The sequence below is a fragment of the Clupea harengus genome, chromosome 6 (genome assembly GCF_900700415.2).
Source record: "Clupea harengus chromosome 6, Ch_v2.0.2, whole genome shotgun sequence".
NCBI lineage: Eukaryota > Metazoa > Chordata > Actinopteri > Clupeiformes > Clupeidae > Clupea > Clupea harengus.
This window is the reverse complement of record NC_045157.1, coordinates 17,475,120-17,497,813: the sequence shown is the minus strand read 5'-3', so window position 1 is coordinate 17,497,813 and position 22,694 is coordinate 17,475,120. Positions and strand designations below refer to the sequence as shown.

General features: G+C 43.3%; 1 protein-coding gene and 1 long non-coding RNA gene across 2 annotated transcripts in view; one reads left to right on the top strand and one right to left on the bottom strand.

Annotated features, from left to right (window-relative positions):
* The first annotated feature begins 12,129 nt into the window (after positions 1-12,129).
* Positions 12,130-12,519, top strand: LOC116220715. Its single transcript, XR_004163807.2, has 3 exons — positions 12,130-12,171; positions 12,289-12,390; positions 12,478-12,519. It is a non-coding gene; the product is annotated as an uncharacterized LOC116220715 (long non-coding RNA).
* Positions 12,520-19,663: 7,144 nt separating this feature from the next.
* The window catches only part of kiaa1549lb (KIAA1549-like b), a 56,563-nt gene continuing 53,532 nt past the window's right edge, over positions 19,664-22,694 (bottom strand). The window contains exon 22 of the mRNA XM_042707933.1: positions 19,664-21,925. Coding sequence (XP_042563867.1) covers positions 21,653-21,925 — 273 coding nt within the window. The 3' untranslated portion in view covers positions 19,664-21,652. The remainder of the gene's footprint in view (positions 21,926-22,694) is intronic.

The window sequence follows — 22,694 nt, the reverse complement described above, 5'->3', positions numbered from 1 at the left end:
TTTAATCGCTTTTTAAAATTTCATCTTATAAGGTCTATGTTTCAATTAAAATGTGTGCTTTTCCACAAACTTCCACAGACATGAACATTGCAAGGCGATGGTGGTCACTTCTGTTGTTGGACAACTTTCCACCAAGGTAACTCCTATTAACTAGGGTTTTTTCAACTGTTTTTAACTCTTATGAAAAACGTGGACATTTGAACCCTTCTATATGTTGCCATCCATAAGATTTACTTATGTCAAACCTTTGCTCAAGGCTGTCATCTGACAGAAAACAGAAAAAGGGAGCCACAGATAACCAACACACCAGGACAGTGTGGTAATATTTTCTTTCTTAAGTTTTTGCCAATGTTTCTCTGGACAATTCATGGTGTGGTGTAATATGGGAGTTCCCTTGGATAATGTAAAATCTACTAAACCTTTTTTTTTTTTTATCTTTCCCTTGTGTTCCCAGTGGAGTGGACAAGGCACAATATGAGGCGGTTCCAGGACGTGTCTCCTTTCCCAAAATTATGTATATGACAGAAGTGGAAAAACAGGATGCACTGCACAAGCTGAGAACCACCAATGACCTGGAGGCTAAAGACCAGAGGTGTAAAAAGTACTGAAATGTTGTACTCAAGTAAAAGTACAATTACTTTGATGAAATTTTACTTAAGTACAAGTAAAATTACCCATCTAAAAATCTACTCAAGTAAAAGTAAAAAGTAGTTAATTTAAAATGTACTTTAAGTAAAAGTTACTTAGTTACTTTCAACAACTTCATGGGGGCCGCTCCTATATAGTGCAAAAAAGGACAAGGGGTCATAAATCCAATACAAAAACTAGGTATTTTTAATTAAAGGAGAATCTTAAAACATTAAACATGTCAAACATTAAACATGTAAAACATTAAACATGTCAACACAACACTTAAGAACTTTTGGGAGGACATGTCAAGACATGAACCACATGACGGCTCAAATAAAAAGTTAAAATGCCGCTGCCCCACTGTATATTTAAACTTTGGTTACTTTACTTGTGTCCACCTTTTGAGCATTAGTCTACAAACTTCTTGTTGAGTTTGAGCAGCAGCTGATTTTCAAGGTGAGTAGAGTTCATCCGGGCTCGCTTTGCAGTGAACAGCAATGAGTCGCTCGCAGGCGGCCGAGGCAGGTAGGCCAGTATGGAGTTTCAGGGACAGTTTTTTGATATTCTGAAAGGAGTTCAGCAGATCCATATTGACTGAGACGCAGGCTAGGTACCCTTCTAACTCCCCTGTACCTGCTGACCTTCTGGACTTCATTGAGGAAAATAAATCATCTTCATCTGATGAATGTTGTCCAACTTGCTCCAGCCTCCACCACAGCCTACACAGCATTAAATAGCTGTTGCCTCTTTTACGTTGGAAGGCAAACTGCTTGCTGAGATGTGGTCACGAGTTTTCTTCATCTTCTTTAATTTCAACTGGTGGAAAGTTCGGTGCTTCAGCTTGTTGGTCGTCTGTAGCTTGTTGGTAGTCCTCACTATCATCTTCCTCCCTCTATCTTTCGTGATTTTCGTCTTTCCCTCTATCTTGCATTGACTCCATCATCCACTCTATGCAGCATCCACCACTGCAGTGATTCACGCCTTTTGGTTTCCTGCCTTGAACTATGTTTTTTTTTTACTCAGTAACGGATGTAATTTCCAATGTAGCGAAGTACAATACTTCAGTCAAAATCTACTTAAGTAAAAGTAAAATTACTGATTTCAAAAACTACTTAAAAATTACAAAGTACACAAAAAAACTACTCAATTACAGTAACGTGAGTAAATGTAATTCGTTACTTTACACCTCTGGATGTTGGACATTGTGACAAGATTACGCCACTTGATGTAAATGGCCCCATGCATAACCCAGTAAGACAATACCCTCTGAAGCGGGAGGCTCAGACTGCCGCTGCTCAAATCGTTAAGGAACTGGAGCAACAGGGTGTTGTCATACGTTGTTCCTCTCCCACGAACAGCCCTATATGGCCGGTCAAGAAACCAGACGGGTCATACCGCCTGACAATTGACTACACAGCTTTGAATGCCGTCACAGCCAAAATGACACCGCTTGTAGCAAATCCCTCCACGATTTTAACAAGTCTAGGTCCCCACCATGTAATGTTTTCAGCCTTAGATATATCTAATGGTTTTTTTTTCTGTGCCTATTACTCCTGAATCGGTCCCCAGATTTGCCTTTATGATTGGTGACACCCAGTACAGCCTGACGCGGCTGCCCCAGGGCTACTGCAATAGCCCCTCCCTCTTCCATCAGGTAGTTGCCGAATCAGTGGCTAGTGTTGTTAACTCGTGTGCACCTTCTTGTATCCTACAATATTGTGATGATTTATTGATAGCATCCCCAAACAAAGTGCATCATGTGGCAACTCTAATCTGACTCTTGAAGGCATTGACGATCGCGGGATTCAAACTCAATCTCCGAAAAGCACAGATTGGGTTATCTGAAATTACTTTCTTAGGTCAGCGAATCGGTAGCCATGGTCGAGCCCCCTTGCCAGAACGAATTGAAGCTATTTGTAAATTGCCTAAACCCACGACTGTTTCAGGGTTGCACTCTGTTCTAGGCTTATTGAATTACAACCGTCAATACATTCCCGAGTTTAGTGACATCGCAAAGCCTCTCAATGAGTCTCTTAAAGGTGGCCTTGTAGGTTCTGTCTGCCTTAGTTGGACTCCTGAAATGGAGGAGACATTCACATTGCTTAAATCATCATTGGCTTCTATCCCCGCTCTCAAACACCCTGATCTGAGTAAACCGTTCCACCTTTGGAGTAGGTTCACATGGCTATAGCGCAGTGCTCGGGCAGCCCCAAGCCTGCGGAGGGCACGGAACAATTGGGTATTTCTCCACCCTCATACCACACACGATATTGGGCCAAGCACCCTGTCTAATGGCTTTAGATTGTGCTGAATGGGCCATGAAGATTGTGGAACCATTAGTGGGTTATTCTGCCATTGTTTTGCACACCCCGCACAAATGTATTCAGCTACTGACAAACACCTCCATTAAAACCATCTCGATGCAACGTCGGGCTCGATGGGAGACAGCTCTCCTTTCTTCCCACATCACGGTGGAGTCAGACACACGTTACAGCCCTGCTATGGGCGTCATCTCCCAAGGTGAGCTGCACGAGTGCACAGATTGGCTGATAATATCTAAAGACCATCACATTAGCGACGAGCCAGTGCCTCACTCCCGCCATGGTTTCGTGGACGGATCTAGCTTTTGCGAGGGGGATAAGAGATACACGGGATGGGCTTTAACGGATGACAAAGCAGTTATACTGTCTGGTGCTTTGCCCACGGGTAGCGCCCAGGTGGCCGAACTTGTGGCAATGGTGAATGCAATCCAATGGGGGATAGAACAACAAGCGCCGACCACGATTTTCACTGACAGCGCATATGTTTTCCACACATTTCATTCATATGGCCCGGTTTGGAAAAAGAGGGGATACTTGACAACGACACAGACACCGATTAGTCACGCCAGCAAAATCACGACTCTCATGGAATTGCTTTCACAGGTTCCGCCAAACAAATTGGCTGTATGTAAAACCACCGCACATAGCACAGTGAGTAGCAAGGAACAAGAGGGAAATGATCGAGCAGACATAGCAGCGAAAGCAGCAGCAAAAGGAGCTGTCAGCTTAGGCGTTGCTGCATTGGCTCCAGCACAGACAGCTCCATTAACTGTTTTAAAAGAAATGTACACGTCAGACGATGTGAGTGAAATTCAACAGTGGGAAGGTAACCCAGTGTGTGGCGAGGATGGTTTATGGAGATTGAATGAAAAAGTTATTTCCCCTCTCTCATACAGGTCAACACTGGTGCAAATCTACCACGAGTTGGGACACCACGGAGCAAAAGTTACTGCTGATTTAATTCAAAAGACATGGTTTTGGGACACACTTGTAAAAGACTGTCAGGTTATCTGTAATCGTTGTGTAACATGCTTAAAGGTTAAGCCCCTTAACAGACGATCCAAAATCCCTATGGGCCATTCAGAACGTCCCATAGGACCATTTACACACCTACAGATAGACTTTATTGGACCGTTGCCACCTAGTGGGGGGTATACGTATGTGCTTGTCATTGTCGACAGATTCTCTCGTTGGGTAGAGGCCTGGCCAGTAAAATCTGCGACAGCAAAAGCCACGGCAAAAATCTTAATGAGGGACATCTTTCCTAGGTGGGGCATATCACTCTCCATAGATTCTGACCAGGGAACACACTTCACTGGGTCAATCATGAAAGAGGCGATGCGGCAACTTGGTGTCAAACAGAAATTCCACATTGCCTATCATTTCATTTCATTTCATTTAGTCATTTAGCAGACGCTTTTGTCCAAAGCGACGTACAAGGGAGAGAATATTCAAGCTACGAGCAATAGAACCTGGTGTAACAATAAATAAATACTACTTTACATTAGAAATATAACAAAATGAAATAAAAAGAAAGAAAGAGTGCAGAAGTGTAACTGCTGTAGTTGCAAGTTACGCACTAGTCGAAGTGCCAGTTAGGACGGGAAGTGCTCTCTGAAGAGTTGGGTCTTCAAAAGCTTCTTAAAGGTAGAGAGGGACGCCCCTGCTCTGGTAGTGCTGGGCAGCTCATTCCACCAACGTGGAACTACAAATGAGAATAGTCTGGACTGCCGTGCTTGCACAGACGGCAGTGCCAAACGACGCTCACTAGAAGAGCGCAGCATCCTGGGTGTAACATTTGCCCTTACAAGAGCATTTAGGTAGGTGGGAGCAGAACCATCAAGCACTTTGTAGGCAAGCATAAGTGACTTGAACTTAATGCGAGCAGCTACAGGCAGCCAGTGGAGGTCAATGAGTAGCGGGGTGACGTGTGCCCTCTTCGGTTGGTTGAACACCAGACGCGCCGCCGCGTTCTGGATCATTTGTAGTGGTTTCACCACGCAAGCCGGCAGGCCCGTTAGGAGGGCGTTGCAGTAATCAAGGTCCCTTAAATTTTGCTTGGAGAGGCTTAAGCACGCCAATGTTCTGGACCATTACTTTATCACCAATGTTAGCTTTGTATTGACATTCCAGATCAAATTGATTTTTATCATCTGTTCTATGCTGGAAGGCAAAAGCTTTGAAGTGGCGCAATTTGAATGGCTCACCCACAATCAAGTGGTATGGTTGAGAACCGGAATCGGGAATTCAAATTGCGCCTTAAAGCCCAGCTCTGTGATCATGGAGGAAGTTGGTTTCAGTATTTGCCCATTGTTCTCATGGCAATGCGATGCACACCAGTTAAAACTTTAGGATTGTCCCCATTTGAGATTTGTATGGGAAGAGCCATGCCCCTGCCATACGACGCCCCCACCCCCCCTGGTGAAGGTACTTCGGTCCTTACAGAGACATGTTGACTCAGTATCTGAAATTGTTGTCTGTAACCCTCCAAAATGACCACTTCAAAGCTTTTGCCTTCCAGCATAGAACAGATGATAAAAATCAATTTGATCTGGAATGTCAATACAAAGCTAACATTGGTGATAAAGTAATGGTCCAGAACATTGGCGTGCTTAAGCCTCTCCAAGCAAAATTTAAGGGACCTTTCCCAGTAATGTTGGCCACTCCCACATCTGTGTTAGTGGACACAGGGAAGTCAACCACTAAATGGTACCATCTTTCTCAGACCAAGAGATTGCCTGACTAACCGCCGGCTAAATGTTAAATGTTGCATGTTTGTACTAACTTACTACTTATGACGGTCATACCTGATGTGTAAGTAGGTCTGGTATGGCCATGCTCGTCGTTATGTTCATGTCCCATGGGTTGTCTGTGTCTATTGTGAAATGTACTGTATTATCCTGTGAATCTGCCTGTGTCAACCAGTGCTCTGCTCTGCCAAACGCCTCTGCTGCACATACTGTCACGTGTTTCCTGTCTCCTCAGATACTGTCCGGACGTGGATCCACCCAGGCTGCTGCACCGACCCCATCCCCATCATCTGGGTCCCGAGAGCGCATCGCAGACCAGGAGGATCCTACCATCACCTCCTGACCGCCACAGTCGCACCCAGGCTGCTGCAACGACCCCATCCTCATCATCTGGGTCCCGAGAGCACATCACAGACCAGGAGGATTCTACCAACACTCCCTGACTGTCTCAGTCGCACACAAGGCGCGGTTACACGAGGTCCTACTATCAACCACGGACTTCCTTCGACCCCTTCTCCAATCTGGACATTGCCTGCTGAATTGCCCTTGAATGTTTAGGCTCATATATGTCAATATAGTAGTCTGTGCAGGGAAAGGGTATATTTTGGTAAATTGGGTTGGTGGATGCGCAACTATCACTCACAGCTTAACATAAGAGCTGCTGCAACACAGAGCTGCAGAAGAATTTCCCCTAAAAAAGAACAGAGGTTTCGCTTCTGCCTGTGAGAGAAAGGGCTAACATCCTTTTTGTGACCAACCCTCAAAAGAGACGCGATTATTTGCCTCCATTTAATGCAGGGGGTCTGACACATTCCCCACATCTATTTCACTCCCTTTGTTTCCAAATATTGAATTTATTTGACGTCTGGTCAGCCATGGAATACCATAGTAATTATCCCTTATGTCTGTTGCTTTTGGCACTCCTCCCTGCCTATGCTCATAGCTACCATGAAAACTTGGCTCTTGGGATGATGGTTGACTACGCAGAGAGCTTAAATTATACTAACTGTTGGATCTGCCAGAACATGCCCTCAGGTTCCCAATCACCCACACTGATGCCCGTCCCATATAACCTTGGAGACTGGCACTCCACCAATTGGGCCAATTTAGCAACACAATTTAAAGACACAAGTTGCTATGCTCCCCCTGCCACCACATACCATGATGGTGGTACTGGGAAACAGGCGGCTATTATACACATGGTGAGGAATTACGTTAATAATAGGCTTCTACCTCCTCACTTCAACCACACCAGAACCCATGTAGTGAGTTACTTCACGCCACAGGGGAAGTTCAGCTACCGTGTGCAGCTAGCGCTCAGACAAACAACCTGCCCGCAGCGCACCAATTTAAATAACTGCCCCTTCTCAAGTGATACCCAGAGCAATAGTCTTATTTGCACTGTATCCATTGCCACCCCAGTAGCCAGGGGTTGGCAAATCACCTCTGCTACCTGTCTCGTACGTAATTGCTCCACCCCCGCACACTCTGCTCCATTAAAAGGACGCAGCCCTAATGTCACATTGCATGTTTTCCCCATAAATGATGCCCCATATTGTTTCAACAGAACATCCCTCCTCGGACCTGACCTCGGTGACACGAGCTGTAAGGGGGATCCTGTTCCCCTATCTGACCCGCAACCAGGACCCCTCCCTCCCGGCACTTACGTAGTGTGCAATGATAAAGCCTATGGAAAATGGCTATCAGTTGGGAGCTGAGTCTGTTATTTGGCATATTTGGTCCCCTTAATCCGCAAAGCGTCCAGCGAGGAAATTAGATATCTGCACATGACCCGAGCTAAGCGTAATCTATCTCGGTTCCAAAGCATTTTAGGTACGATCATTCCTTTCTATGGGGTATATAATAACCAAGAGGAACTTAAGGCTCTCTCCCTCACCCTTGAACGTCACATGAACTATTCATTGGCCAGCATCTCCGCCCTAAATCACGAAATACAAGAAGTAAAAAAAGTAGCCTTGCAAAATCGGATGGCGCTTGACCTCCTCCTGGCAGCCCAGGGAGGTGTTTGTAGTCTAATTGGCGATGAATGTTGCACATATGTTTCCGACGCCTCAGAATCCGTCAGGCTCCTAAAGCAAGACACGGCACAGGGCCTAACAGAGCTCCACGAGAACCACGGGTGGGACCTCTCCTACATGTTCTCAGGGAGTACATCTGGGGGAATATGGGCAAAATTGGTATCCGGACTGGTGAGCATCTTCCTGGCTTATCACAGTTATCTTAGCGTTCTACAAGACAATGGAATGTCTCTGTATTAAAGTCACCACCATCCCCTCCAAGCCAGTTACTGCTCAGGCCATTGCCTCTGGGCGAACTCCCCAGTGTAGGAACATTGCATAGGCGTGGACATGGCAGAGAGGAGTCTCATGCACCTGGGGTAGATGTATGTTATAATCTTAAGATGTGAATATTTACATATTCAAATAGGGGACCATTCATTTATATACTTACCATTTATGGATGGATGGATGGATGGATGAATTTATTGTCATTGCACAGAGTACAACGAAATGCAAAGAGAGGATGAAAGATTACAGCATAACATGAGGGGAGAGAGGAGAGAAAAAAGAAACCCCCCAGACTATGCTCCTAGAGGAGAGAGGTTATGCTGTGGGAGCATAAAAAAAACACCTCAGCACATAAGCACATACATTTTAAACATGACTTGCAATGGGGAGGGGGGGGGGGGATGGAGGTAAGCCAAAGACTGGGTGATCTAAGCCCAGCCAGTGGGGGGAAGAAGGTAAGCCAGCACAGACAAGCAGCCAGCTGGCCCAGCAGCCCGTTGAGGCGCCAGTCACAGACCCTGTCCTGTCATACTGGGGGGTACGAAGCAGACGAGGCGAAGGCGTGGGATGGGGGGTGGGGGGAGTGGATGCATATCTGTGTGTAGTATGTGCGTGTATATGTATGCAAAGTTCATGTATGTATGTAAAGTTCATGCAAAGTTCATGTATGAGTAGGCCTGGGTTGTTCCTTCCCCCAGGCCACAATCAGACAGATTCTCTGTTCGCAAGATTGTCATTGCATTTACATTTACATTTACATTTAGTCATTTAGCAGACGCTTTTGTCCAAAGCGACGTACAAGGTAGAGAACAGTCAAGCTAAGAGCAATAAAAAGCATGGTGTAACAATAAATACTACTTTACATGAGAATTAGAAAAAACAACGACCTAGAAAAAGGAAAAAGAAGTGCAGGAATGTAACTGCTGAAGTGCAAGTTAAGCGCTAGTCAGGTGCCAGTTAGGAGGGGAGGTGCTCTCTGAAGAGTTGGGTCTTCAAAAGCTTCTTGAAGGTAGAGAGGGACGCCCCTGCTCTGGTAGTACTAGGCCATCGGTTCCCAAACTGGGGTACGCGTACCCCCAGGGGTACGCGAAGTGGTTCAGGGGGTACGCGGGGAGAAAATTTCCGCGATAACAGAAAACGGACGGAATTCGCAGAATGTACAGTTTGAAACCGAATTGCAACTTTCAGACGGAAACATCATTTTGTGCATCAAAATCGCCCAAATTCCCCTGTATTTTGTCCTGCAAGGCTGTATTTCTTTCTTATAAACACAACAACGATCGCAACGATGAACAAGCATTAATTAGAAAACAAAACCACTGAGAAAATGTCACGTCTGTGCTGAACTCCGCTCCGGCCACGCCCCCCTATTCAACACAGACCTCCGTAGCCTGTCAAATGAATTCGCTCATCTTCCCAATCGCCTGCAAATAATGTTTTTTTAGTCTTCTGTTCTGTTGATGGCTGGCAAACAACAACCTTAGAAGGTTTGGGTCACTTGTGTTATTCACCCATTTTAAGCCATCAATCTACCTCTGGGTGAACAAAATGAGCCGAAACGGATTAAAACGGAATTAAAGTAATAGGTGAAAAGGAAAAGGGGGGGGGGGGGGGTACGCAGCTGGAGATTAAATGATTAAATGTCTGAAGGGGTACGGGACTGTAAAAAGTTTGGGAACCACTGTACTAGGCAGTTCGTTCCACCAACGTGGAACTACAAATGAAAATAGTCTGGATTGCCATGGAGACAGCCTTGAAAGGGTCCTGGACAGAGACAACAATCCACAGGTGTCTGTGGAAAGGGGGAAGGGAATGAGAGAGAGTCTCACTGCAGCAATCTTCAGGGGAGTTGTTTTTCCAGCAACGGCCTTGGCCAAGGCCCGTTCCGGTTGAGGGAGCCGAAAGCAGATAAGATTGGGATTGTTTGGTCTTGCAAGTAGCTGCATTCAATTTGCGCCTCTACTCTTGAGACCTTTTTTTTATCCCATTTTAGTAACAACTTTTTGTCAGGTCTTCAATTCGATCCAATTTCATTTGCATAGCCGTGAACATCTCCTTGTTGTTATCAATCTGGCGGTTTGAAGCCACAGTCTGAGTGCCCACAACTCTACCCAGCGCATCAATCATTTCGGGCAGCCTTAGGGGGCTAATGACAGCTGTCGCCGTTTCCTTAATTTTCCGATAAATCAGGGTAGCGCCTAATCCAAACAGCAGAAATCCTGTAATCATAGTTCCGAATAGGTAGATGTCTTCAACGTCCTCCACGGAAAGGGCTGCTAGGCACACGACACGCCACTGCTCCCACGCGTCCATCATGTAGCCAGCTGTACGTCCCGGGAGGACAGACAGGTTCCCCCGAACCCGAGCTTCTCGTTGAGAAGATGGTGTCAATTGCATTGAGAGACCAAGTGATCAAATCCATGTTTTTTTATTTATTTATATACTTACCATTTATATACTTATATACTTGCAAGTATGTTCTCGTGTGTGTGTGTGTGTGTGTGTGTGTGTGTGTGTGTGCGCCATGTGTATTGACAGTCTGGGCACACCCCTGGGAAGCCACAACCATGGCCTATGCTAAGTAGACCTCATGAATGTATGCTCTTGACACCCCAGCAGACATCCTGCCTGCCTGCCCCAGGTGGAGGGACACACATCATCTGTCCACCATCTTGCCTTTGTGTGCGTGTTCCGGAACTTTCCGTAAGAAAGTCACCTTCCCTTCCCAACCTTGACCTGTAGAACATTCCCAATGTTGACCTATCACCCCCAATGTAACCTCCCATGATTGACTGGTATTTAACCTGTAACACTGTGGTGCCTCTTCAGTCTTTGACTGCCTCTACCTGATGTTGGAATTGACTCCCTGCAGGAGCGCCTTGAAATACACCTCCAGAAACCTTTGATTCGCCTCGTGGTCTTTTGTCTAATAGAATGTTGGCCTGAGATTTCCTATCAATGTTCATCTCCTGCTCGCCAGCGGAGAAAAAAAGAGCCCTTTTCTTTGAGTTTAGAACCATTATACCGTTAGAAAATCATTGTTTTGGTGATCAACCTTTCCTAACTTTTGAAGTAGGACGTGCACGCGCAATTGCCCCGATAAGTTTAGCCTGGTTGAAATTAACCACATGATTTGGAGGCGGATGAGCCGTTAACGAACCGATATTTGCTGTTCTCAATCAGCTCGTTAATGTTAACGGGCGAAAAGGACAATTGATTAACTTAGCTTCAGCCCTTACGACGAACGGGGCGCAGGCTGCCTCGCTAAACGATGCACACCTGTAACTCACGTGACCCTGATTATTATTGAAATGAGAACGAGGGCATGGCTTCATTTGCAAAGGTGGTTGTGTGTGTCCTCATTGCTTGTGTCTGTAATGGTAAGTTTTCCCCTTGTTTCTGTTAGTTGCTTTTTATCTTGAAATTCTGTCTGAAATAGTCACTCGTTTGGTCTTCCTTTGAACAGCATTCTGTTTTCCGAAGAGAGATGTGAACTTTAAGGCCTCTGCAGTTGACCGCCAAAGTGATGATGTGGTTGTCACCACAACACCCGTTCCCCACAACCAGACCACATCTGCCCATACTGAAGCTGGTAGTGAGGTTTTCTTTTGTGAAATGTATGGGTTCTGTTGAGTCTTGTGTTGGTTAAATGTTGACTCTTGTATGTTTATCCTAAGGTGGTGCAAGTGAAGATGCTGTGGCTACAACCCCAGCACCTAATCCACACAACCAGACAACTTCTGAAGTTACTGGTAGGGTGTTTCTTTTTAGTTTTTGTGTGGTTTTCTGCAAGTTTGTTTTTTTGTATAAAATGTGTAAGTGTGTCCCTTGGCTTCTCTTTGGCCCCCTCACTCATGTGGAATCCCAAGATGGAGCCAGTGAAGATGCTGTGGACCGCCAAAGTGATGATGTGGTTGTCGCCACAACACCCGATCCCCACAACCAGACACAACAATCAATCCAGACACAACAATCTGTCCATACTGAAGCTGGTGGTGAGGTTTTCTTTTGCGAAATGTATGGGTTCTGTTGAGTCTTGTGTTGGTTAAATGTTGACTCTTGTATTTTTATCCTAAGGTGGTGCAAGTGAAGATGCTGTGGCTACTACCCCAGCACCTAATCCACACAACCAGACAACTTCTGCACAAGCTGAAGTTACTGGTAGGGTGTTTCTTTTTAGTTTTTGTGTGGTTTTCTGCAAGTTTTTTTTTTTGTATAAAATGTGTAAGTGTGTCCCTTGGCTTCTCTTTGGCCCCCTCACTCATGTGGAATCCCAAGATGGAGCCAGTGAAGATGCTGTGGACTGCCAAAGTGATGTGGTTGTCGCCACAACACCCAATCCCCACAACCAGACCACACCCGCCAATACTGAAGCTGGTGGTGAGGTTTCCTTTTAACGATATTTATGGGTTCTGTTGAGTCTTGATTGTGTTGGTTAAATGTTCACTTTTGTATGGTTATCCCAAGATGGAGCAAGTGAAGATGCTCTGGATACCACCCCAACACCAAATCCCCCAACTACATCTGACCACACTGCAGCTACCGGTAAGGACATCAGTGCATGTCTGTTTTGATGGAACACTTTGAATGTTTGCGCCCCCCTTTTGACAGTGTCGCTTTCTATTTGTGTGTAATCGCAAGATGATGCAAGTGAGGGTGCTGTGGCCATAGATATATATAAAAGCTAGATGTCTCGTCCAACGGAGTCGAACGTCCGCACATGGCGGCCATCTTGCCCCAGGCAGCTCGCTCACCCATAACATTGTGTTGGTAGTGGTATGTACTTTTTAAATAACCATAACTTGCTCAATTTTCAACGGATTTACAAATGGTTTGGTTTCTTACAAACGTTATTAACGTGGTTATAATTCGGGATGCTTTTTGGATATTTTTAAGAAAATAACATAATTATTCATAAGTATGCAGTGTCATAACTACATCTCTGCTGTTTATAACAAACCAACCAGCAAGAAACCTCGGGGTCATTATTGATGACCAACTGACCTTCACGGCCCACATCGCCTCTGTCTCCAGGTCGTGCCGCTTTGCGCTATACAACATCCGCAAAATCAGGCCGTACCTAACCCAGTATGCCACCCAGCTGCTGGTGCAAACCTTGGTGAGCTCCCGCCTTGACTACTGCAACGCCCTCCTAACGGGCCTGCCGGCTTGCGTGGTGAAACCACTACAGATGATCCAGAACGCGGCGGCGCGTCTGGTGTTCAACCAACCGAAAAGGGCACACGTCACCCCGCTACTCATCGAGCTCCACTGGCTGCCAGTAGCTGCTCGCATTAAGTTCAAGTCACTTATGCTTGCCTACAGAGTGCTTACTGGTTCTGCTCCCACCTACCTAAATGCTCTTGTAAGGGCAAATGTTACACCCAGGACGCTGCGCTCGTCTAGTGAGCGTCCGTTTGGCACTGCCGTCCGTGCAAGCACGGCAATCCAGACTATTTTCATTTGTAGTTCCACGTTGGTGGAACGAACTGCCTAGTACTACCAGAGCAGGGGCGTCCCTCTCTACCTTCAAGAAGCTTTTGAAGACCCAACTCTTCAGAGAGCACCTCCCCTCCTAACTGGCACCTGACTAGCGCTTAACTTGCACTTCAGCAGTTACATTCCTGCACTTCTTTTTCCTCTTTTCTAGGTTGTTGTTTTTCTAATTCTCATGTAAAGTAGTATTTATTGTTACACCATGCTTTTTTTATTGCTCTTAGCTTGACTGTTCTCTCCCTTGTACCTCGCTTTGGACAAAAGCGTCTGCTAAATGACTAAATGTAAATGTAATGTAAAATGCAACCCGTTTAAAAATCGGTTGAAAATTGAGCAAGTTATGGTTATTTAAAAAGTACATACCACTACCAACACAATGTGATGGGTGAGCGAGCTGCCTGGGGCAAGATGGCCGCCATGTGCGGACGTTCGACTCCGTTGGCTGGCAACGCGGACGAGACATCTAGCCTTTATATATATCTGAGGCTGTGGCTGCCCAAACTGGAACTACTTGTAAGGGCGTTATGATTATACAAGGAACCGCTTGGATGGTTCAAACTGTTTGCTCTTAAAAATGTATTAACAAGGAATCTGATGCAGTGCAAGGGTCTAGGAACTTTGAGTGTTGTGGTTTGGCATGGTCACTCGTTAATGTTTAAAAATGCAGCCTGGCAGGTCTCTAACAAATCTATACCTGTAGTCACAAATGTTTGTTTGGTTGAAGTTGAACAGCTCTGCCTGGAGCAGTGGCATACCGTAGGATTTCACCCAATAAATGTGCAATTAAAATGTTTTGTTTCTTCTCCCTGTAGTATCCCATATGACTGATGTCTGATTCGACTGCTCCTCTGGTCACAATGACCTGAGTCACTGTCTGGACTTTTTGCCTCTACATGTTGACTGCAATAAAGGACAGATTTATTTTCACTGCTTCAATTTATTGCATTTGTTATTAATACATTTAGTCATTTAACAGATGCTTTTATTCAAAGCGACTTACAAGGAAACGTAAAACTACACCAAGGTAGGAGGTGAGGGAAAATCGAACTAGCAATCTTGCAGTTAATAACCGAAAGCGGTATCCTCTGTACCAGTCCATACTTGCTGTCATGTTTTCATACATAGATATCATCCTATAAACATCCCAACACACCGCCTCTTGTCTTGCTCTCACAGCGGTGGCGGTGTTGAATTTTGCCATGATTATGGTCTTGTATTCTTCATAAGCGTTCATGTTCATCTCCTGCTCGCCAGCGGAGAAAAAAAGAGCCCTTTTCTTTGAGTTTAGAACCATTATACCGTTAGAAAATCATTGTTTTGGTGATCAACCTTTCCTAACTTTTGAAGTAGGACGTGCACGCGCAATTGCCCCGATAAGTTTAGCCTGGTTGAAATTAACCACATGATTTGGAGGCGGATCAAAAGGACAATTAGCTTCAGCCCTTACGACGAACGGGGCCCTGCTGTCCGATTAAGTATCTCTGTCTTTTCCTCTGTGCATGTGTGTTTTGGCGAGTTTTTGCTGGAGATGGTCTTTGAAAGTCAGTGAATTCTACACAGATGGGGAGACAGTGTACAGAAAATGGGACAATTTCTCAGCCTTTAATTTCCTACAGCAAAACAATGATGGGGGGCAACAGCTGTGTGTCGAAATGCTAAACAACCGCTTCTGGAATGACAGAAGGTCTGAATTATATCAAATATGATTCATCTGTTATAATGGTATAATTCTTATTATGGTAAGAATAAAAACAAAAGGCAGGTATTTTTTGTAATAAAACAACATTTTTGTCTTACCTCTTACCCACTTTTGAGAGAAAGCCATTTGCAGATGATCAGGAAAATCTTGAAATCCTTTACATTGCATTATTCATTCAAATATGTTACATTATCAAAGTGAATGTGCATGGCTTTTGTAGCAATGATAATAGGTATTTTTATATGATTTTAACAAAAGGCGGCAACATAGGGGTCTAAATACGTTCCGAATGCACTGTACATATATCTACTATTTAAAAGATATGACCATATACATTTTGTGTATGTTCATCCGTAAATACCACACAACAACAAGCACTGCTCATTTTATATTGGTATATTACAAGAAAGGTGCATGTATGAGAGGAAATAAACATGATGAAAATTGAAATATGCATGAATGTCTCTTCTCACCAATTATTGACATCAAGCTTTCTGAAATACACTGCTTCATTTATTATGATGGCTGATAAAGAACACACAGTTCCCTTTGGACTCTTCCCTAGATATAAAAGGCTACTGCATCATTACTCTAGACTCTGACCACATCCTGACACTGGATTAAGCTCTCCCAGTTTACTGTATGCTGATATTTTTAACAGGCCTGGCTGCAGCTTGGCTATAATAGCTTGCCACTGCGTGTTTATATGCATAACTTGGGAAAACTACCTATTTGCACAAAAATAGCCTATACGCAGGCCTCAGAGTTCTGTTGGTGAAGAAATCAATACATGTTTATTAGGCCTAGCCTACCAGTTTGTGATTAATAGATGGTAATAATAATGATAATAAAAATAAATAAACATAATGGCCCTCATTCTCGAACATTTTCTGAAGTTTCTTCTGAAATGTTTCTTACGGGCTTCGGAAAAACAACGTAAGCAAAAGACATCCGCCAAATTCATGCACGCTTGAAAATGTGGTCCTACGCAGCAGAGGTTTTCTGGGCTGTGCTCCCCCGGAAGAGTTTTCTTAAATTGATAGCGCGTTCTCGTGCTCCTGAATTTGCATACATACACGCCCTGCCAGCTCCTTATAAGGGCACGCAACCGTAGTGACGTGTGCAGTCGGAATCGACCGAATCTACACGAAAGCAACTCCTAAACGAGTCATGTCAAAGCGGAAAGCGATCACCGTCGAGTAAACGCAGATCTAACTTCAACTATATATGTCTATGACTTGAACGGTGCAGAGATGGACTGTTGCAGAATGTAGATGTGTCCATTCTATTCCACTATAGCTATATCAACGTGATTGAGTTTAGTGCTTATTTATTTATTCACTTACATTTGCAGTGTTCGTGTACATTACATTTAGTCATTTAGCAGAAATTTTTGTCCAAAGCGACGTACAAGGGATAGAACAGTCAAGCTACGAGCAATAGAGACCTAGTGTAACAATAAATACTACTTTACATAAGAAATAGAAAAACGAAATAGGAAATAAAAACGAAGTGCAGGAATGTAACTGCTATAAGTGCAAGTTAAGCACTAGTCGAAGTGCCAGTTAGGGAGGTGCTCTCTGAAGAGTTGGGTCTTCAAAAGCTTCTTAAAGGTAGAGAGGGACGCGCGTGGAACTACTTGGAAATACTTGAAAATTCTGGATTGCCGTACTTGCACAGACGGCAGTGCCAAACGACGCTCACTAGACGAGCGCAGCATTCCGGTGTAGTCCTTTTATTTATTTTATGACATCACGGGGCCATCTTGTGGTTTTTTAAGGAATCGCATTTGAGAAAACTCTGGCCGAGTTACGACTGCTATTTCGAGTTCGGAAAGTCTTCTGAAGTTCAGAGCAAATCCCAGATGAGAAAACTTTCATGAATGCCAAATGTTGTCCTAAATCCAATTCAGAAGAAATTCCTCTTAAATTCCTCTTAAATTCTTCTTAACTGCGTTCGAGAATGAGGCCCAATGATTCTTACTCTGTGAATCATGTATTATATTACAAGCAATCAATAGTCCTTGCATGTTTAAAAAGATGAGGGAATATGATGAAATGTCCTGTAATGCTCAAATGCAGTGGAATCTCAGCTTGAATCTTCAGGACCCAATTAGAAACCAAAAAAACTATTTGGAGCTTTAGTTAACATGTCCTAATCAATTTGCTAAGCTACCTGACTACTATCAAGAGATTTCATTTAAAAAGCAAAGATGTCAGAAGCAAGCTGTCCGAGTCTGCACAAGTTTTTTAAGAGTTCATGCAGAACAGACAACGGCTGTCAGAAAAGAGCTGTGGAGGATTGTGACCATCTTTGGTTGTGGTTGTGTAGGCTAGTTACCCTTGATATTAGAAAAATCTGATATGATGTAGTTGCATGTTCAATGCTGCACATGTTTAGAGAGTACACCATTGCAGTCCCCACAACTCCAGGGTTGACACTAATTTTATGCAACAGTTGCTATAATGTTATTGGGGAAATCATTGTAGCATTGACTGAAGAAATAATGTTGCTGCTTGCCCCCACTTATTTATTCTTTTAAACTATACAATTGAACCAACTGGTAGTAGGCAAATAGGCCTAGTCTGAATAATGTTTTTGAGAGGAGGTACTGTTATGGTTGGTCCACTTAACAGTTAGCCTGACGATGTCATACTCATAATTCTAGTGAGAATATGAGTCTGATACCGCTCCGTTGGGCTGTGATTATGGGGCGTGTTTCAACCGAACCAGGGAAAAAAATGCCTCTTCGCTCAATTGGATATATCTAGAACCAATCAGAGCAACGTAGTATGACCATAACGTAGACCATGGGGCCAGCTGATACATTGATTAAACTTTTACCGGATCCCGTAGGAAGGACGGCAAAAACATCTTTTCGATCGACAAATGCCTTGATCGCGTTTCTCTGTTCCTCTTTCAAAATTAATGTGCTGTCAATGTCTTTTAAAACAGACTCGAATCTCCACATTTTACCTCTCCAACGGCAGCCATGTTTGTTGAAAACGAATTCACTCCAAAAGCTCTTTGGTGACGTAGTTGATTACGTAACGGTTGATCATCTGTCCATCATCGTATAAAGCCCGCCCTGACAATTTGATTGGTCTATCTATCTCCTCACAGATCTATCTCCACACAGCGACACCAGACCGAACTTCCCGACCAAAAATGTTGTGGGCGGGGCTAACCATAAAAGTTCGTCTGGCATCCAGGCTACTTAACAGTGGCTTTGCACCATTGAATGGAATGAACATGTTTATGAGGCCTGTATGTTCTATTTCTAAGGAAATTCTTATTGAAAACGTTTCCCTTTTCGAACAAAAACACGCATTTAACAAACAAAATGAGCGGCGATCACCAGTTCTTCCCCTCTGTGCATGATTCTTCCAGCACAACCTCTGATATTTGGTCCAGTTTCACTTTCAACACTTCAACTAGCTCCGAACAGCTATTTCAGCCCCTCCCCTGGCCCAAAACAACCAGCCTCTCAATAGCTGATTATCAACCGTTGGATGTCTTCTGTCCGCCCGAGGGACCGCGTTGGTTTTCGACGAGTGACCAGGATGTCGTTAGCGAACTGGGCATTCGCCTGGTGGAGCTCGAATTATTTAAAATGATGGGAGACCATGGCGACAATCGGGGAAGTATGTTTGTTATTGAAAGTAAATCAAAACTGTAAATTACAGATTAAGTAGATTCCTTTTTTTGGTTACGTTGCTTTATCTGTAATAGAACATGGGAGGTATTAGAATAATCATCGATCTGTAGTCTGGTAAAATACCGATGCATCAGTGGTTCCAGTTTAGCTCAATTTGCAACCACCTGACCTGCATATTGCCTGAGCAGCCGGGAGACTTGAACAACTATCTCTTTTTCTCCTAGAAAACGTCTTACTGTGTGAGATGGATATGCATCTAAGAAGAATAAAATTAAGAAGACCTTCTGGCCCGCAACCTCCATCATCACGTTATTAAAATGTATATTTTTCTACATTTTCTATTCTGTTTTTATCTCATCTGTTTACAAATTTGATTGCAAACATTAACTGTTGATTATTTGTTGAACTATTTGTTAGCTTTTGAATAGCCCATAAGAAAATATGTTTCCTTATTATCTCCTTAGTTTCTCCTAGACAACAATGACATTAAAGGGAACTAAAAGTGGGATATAGGCTTAAATCTCCTGCTTCTCAGATTTCTGTATGGACCAAAGTTCTCATATGGAGTTAAAGGAGAGATCTCAACAGGGTCACAAATCATTAAGGAATCATTCATTAATTACAGTCTTAAGTATCTGTATATGATTTTAATTTTTTTGCTGCCCTCCATCCATGACCAAATTGATTTGTTGCAGAGTAAGGATGCTTACGAACAAAACTGTGCAAAACCTCTGTGGACAGTGCATGCACTCATCATAACTGACAGAGTGATGTGAAAAACTATTACAAACCACATTCCATATTATCATTCAGTCCTTTTTATTGGCTCATTGGTAAAGAAGACAACATTACTCTGGGCTCTTACAAATTAACATCTGATGAATCAATACTTAAGTGTCTCCCTTAAAGCTGTTGTAAGCGACATTTTTAGGATACTTACTTTTGCTATATCGCAAAAATATGCTCCAAGAGAGAAAAATGTCTCTGGGACTCTCCTGTGCTCTGTAGTCAGCTACAAAACTTTCAACACAGTACAGCTACATTAACCAATCATAGACTCTCTAAAGAGTGGAGCACAACTGCGTGCCAATCGTTTTGAGAATGAAACCGTTAGTAGGTTAGTAATATCACTTACACCAGCTTTAAGATCCCTTTATACAGAAACAAAACAAGTCGAAATCTTTATGTCTAACAGAAATGATATTGTCAATCTCAAGGTATGAAAGTATCATTATTATGAAATTCCTAGAATAACGAAAAAGGTTAACCCATCAGCAAAGTGCTGGAGAGTGAAATAAATTCAAGAATTGATTTTATTTCTTACCTATTTACAAACCAACACCAATATCGGTGTAAAAGTTCCAAAAGGGAACCTGAGAAAATAAGATGTGACATGACCTTGACAAACAACAAAAACATTTTTTTTCCCATGGCCATCTTTCCTACAGACAGTATAAGCCATCCACATGTATAAATGACAAATACTTGCCTGTTTTGTAAAAATGGGTCATATAGGAACAGTCTCCCTCATAAGACATAATTTGTTTTCTAAACTTCTGCAAAAGTTGCAAACCAAGACTACAGTACTGTACAGGTGTCATTTAAAATACACTACTTAGGCCAGTTAGTTCTCTGTTCCTCTGGTTCACAGAGAGCAAATAGATCCTTATTCGAGGCCATGTGTCCAGATAGCACAGCATCTACTGATCTTATTCTTCACAGCATCTACAGATCTTATTCTCCAGGCCTTTGAATATTGCTCACCACTTTGCATTGGAGGATATTCAGAGGTCACCGCATGACTCCTTCCATTCAAATCTTGACAGAATTAACAGAAAACGATGGATCTATACTTATAAAGTAAAGTGCATTTCAACTGACCTTAATGGGAGTTACAATACAATCATTTCCAAAGAGTTCGCTCTTTTGTAACACATTCACAATTTAATGCAAAGAAATATTTACTACAGGACAGCCTATAGGACATGAAGGAGACAGCACGTACAAAAAGCCCTTGAGTCAAATACTCTGCAGTGGCATGCACTTGGTCAAACAAGAAATGTACTTTTCTAACTCAAGGGGAAAGCCAGAAAAGGCCAAAATATACTGTCAACATATCAGACTTCTACAACTTGCATTCGCAAAACTATAATTTAGTCTCTGGCTCCTAAAATATCGGTATGTTATTTAATTAATCTTGATTCCAAAATGTTTTTTCATTTTGTACACTCAAGACAGCAAGGTGAATTGAATAAGATGAAGGTTATAATCATTCCTTATAATCAATCATTCTTAATGTTAACCGCCATGAGAATTAGAAAAGTATAAATTTCTTGATTCAGGCTTCTGCACATTATCTGTAAATCGCAACAAAAATGGAAACTTAAGTGCTAACTGAATATGCAATATTCAATAATGTACGAACAGCAGGTTGAAAGTATAAATTCATTGCAATGCTTTGGCTCTCATGTGAAAGTCAGTTCCTTTCAGTTCCAAACATCACATTTATGATTTGAATGCTATCTTACAATGCCACAGAACAAATGGAGAAAAAGCAAAAAGACAGCCCACAGTAAAGCTGACTGAAATGCTTGACATACAACGGGTTTCTTTTGCAAGAAAACGAGTACATTGTGTAATTGAACAGGGATAACTATTTCCTGCTCAACCCAAGGAGGAGAGCATGAATCTATACAAACCTCTGAGTTCAGTTTTGTGTGGTGCACAGGTCTGCAGCAGTCTCCTCCGTAAATAATTGCAGTTGGACCTCCTGCCCACTGGAGGGAGCTCTAGACCTGGAACTCAAACATGTCTGTTTGCTTCTTGGCCAGCTTGGCCACCTCCTCGCGGATGGCTTTGACCAAGGCGGACGTGGAGAGGTTGGTGAGGGGGAGGTCGGACCCAGGGATGTCCAGTGGGTCGGTTAGGCTCTGCTGGGAGGCAGAAGGGGGACACTCCAAGCCTACCAGTGCTGATGGTGGCTGCCTGTAGTGATGCAACAGTGGGCTGCCCTGAGGGTAGCGGGGGTGTGGGAAGGCCTCTGCATAACCTGGCAGTGGCACCTGGAAGCAAGATGAATGAGGTTGTAAATCTGACGCTGCTACATTCAAGGCGTACACTTGACATACAGTGCATTTCACTGAACATTAGACTTAGAGTGAGGAGATTTTTGCTTGAGTGAGTTTTCTTTCTTTGCACCAGTATGCTAATATTTATATTCAAATGAGTGAAAAGGGAAACAATACACACAAGCACAAAGACGAAAGTCACGGTTAATAAACACAAAGATGGGAAGATAACTCAAACGTCTAACACCAAAATATTTGTGACCTTTCATTCAAACGGAACGTTTGAAATCAGCGATGGATTACTTTTGATCGGAACAAGGTGACATGACAACAACACACAAACTCTAAAAGAACTGAACAAAGAAACAAAAAAGAGGGAAAATGTGTTCATTTAAAGAAATGTGCTCAACTACCCCGGTATTTTGCTGAGTCCGCTCAACGCCAGCGATAAATTCAGTTCAGCAAATGGTTTCTAAATGACACTGGTTCTGTAAAAAGACACTGCGTGAAGGCATTTGGTTGAAACAGGCAGACACAAAACAAGGATATAAAGTAGAGGAACATTCGAAAACAGAGGGTTGGCCACATGGCTGAAAAGACATCTGACAGAGAAGGAATGGCCCACCCCGTCTCTCTCTCTCTTATTAAGGATGGGGGGAAGACGTTTAACAGATGAAGAGACACAAGTGAGAGCAATCCTGATCCTCTTAGGATGCTGTCCTGGCTTTGATATTTTCATCTTCGTCATCATCCTCATCCTCAC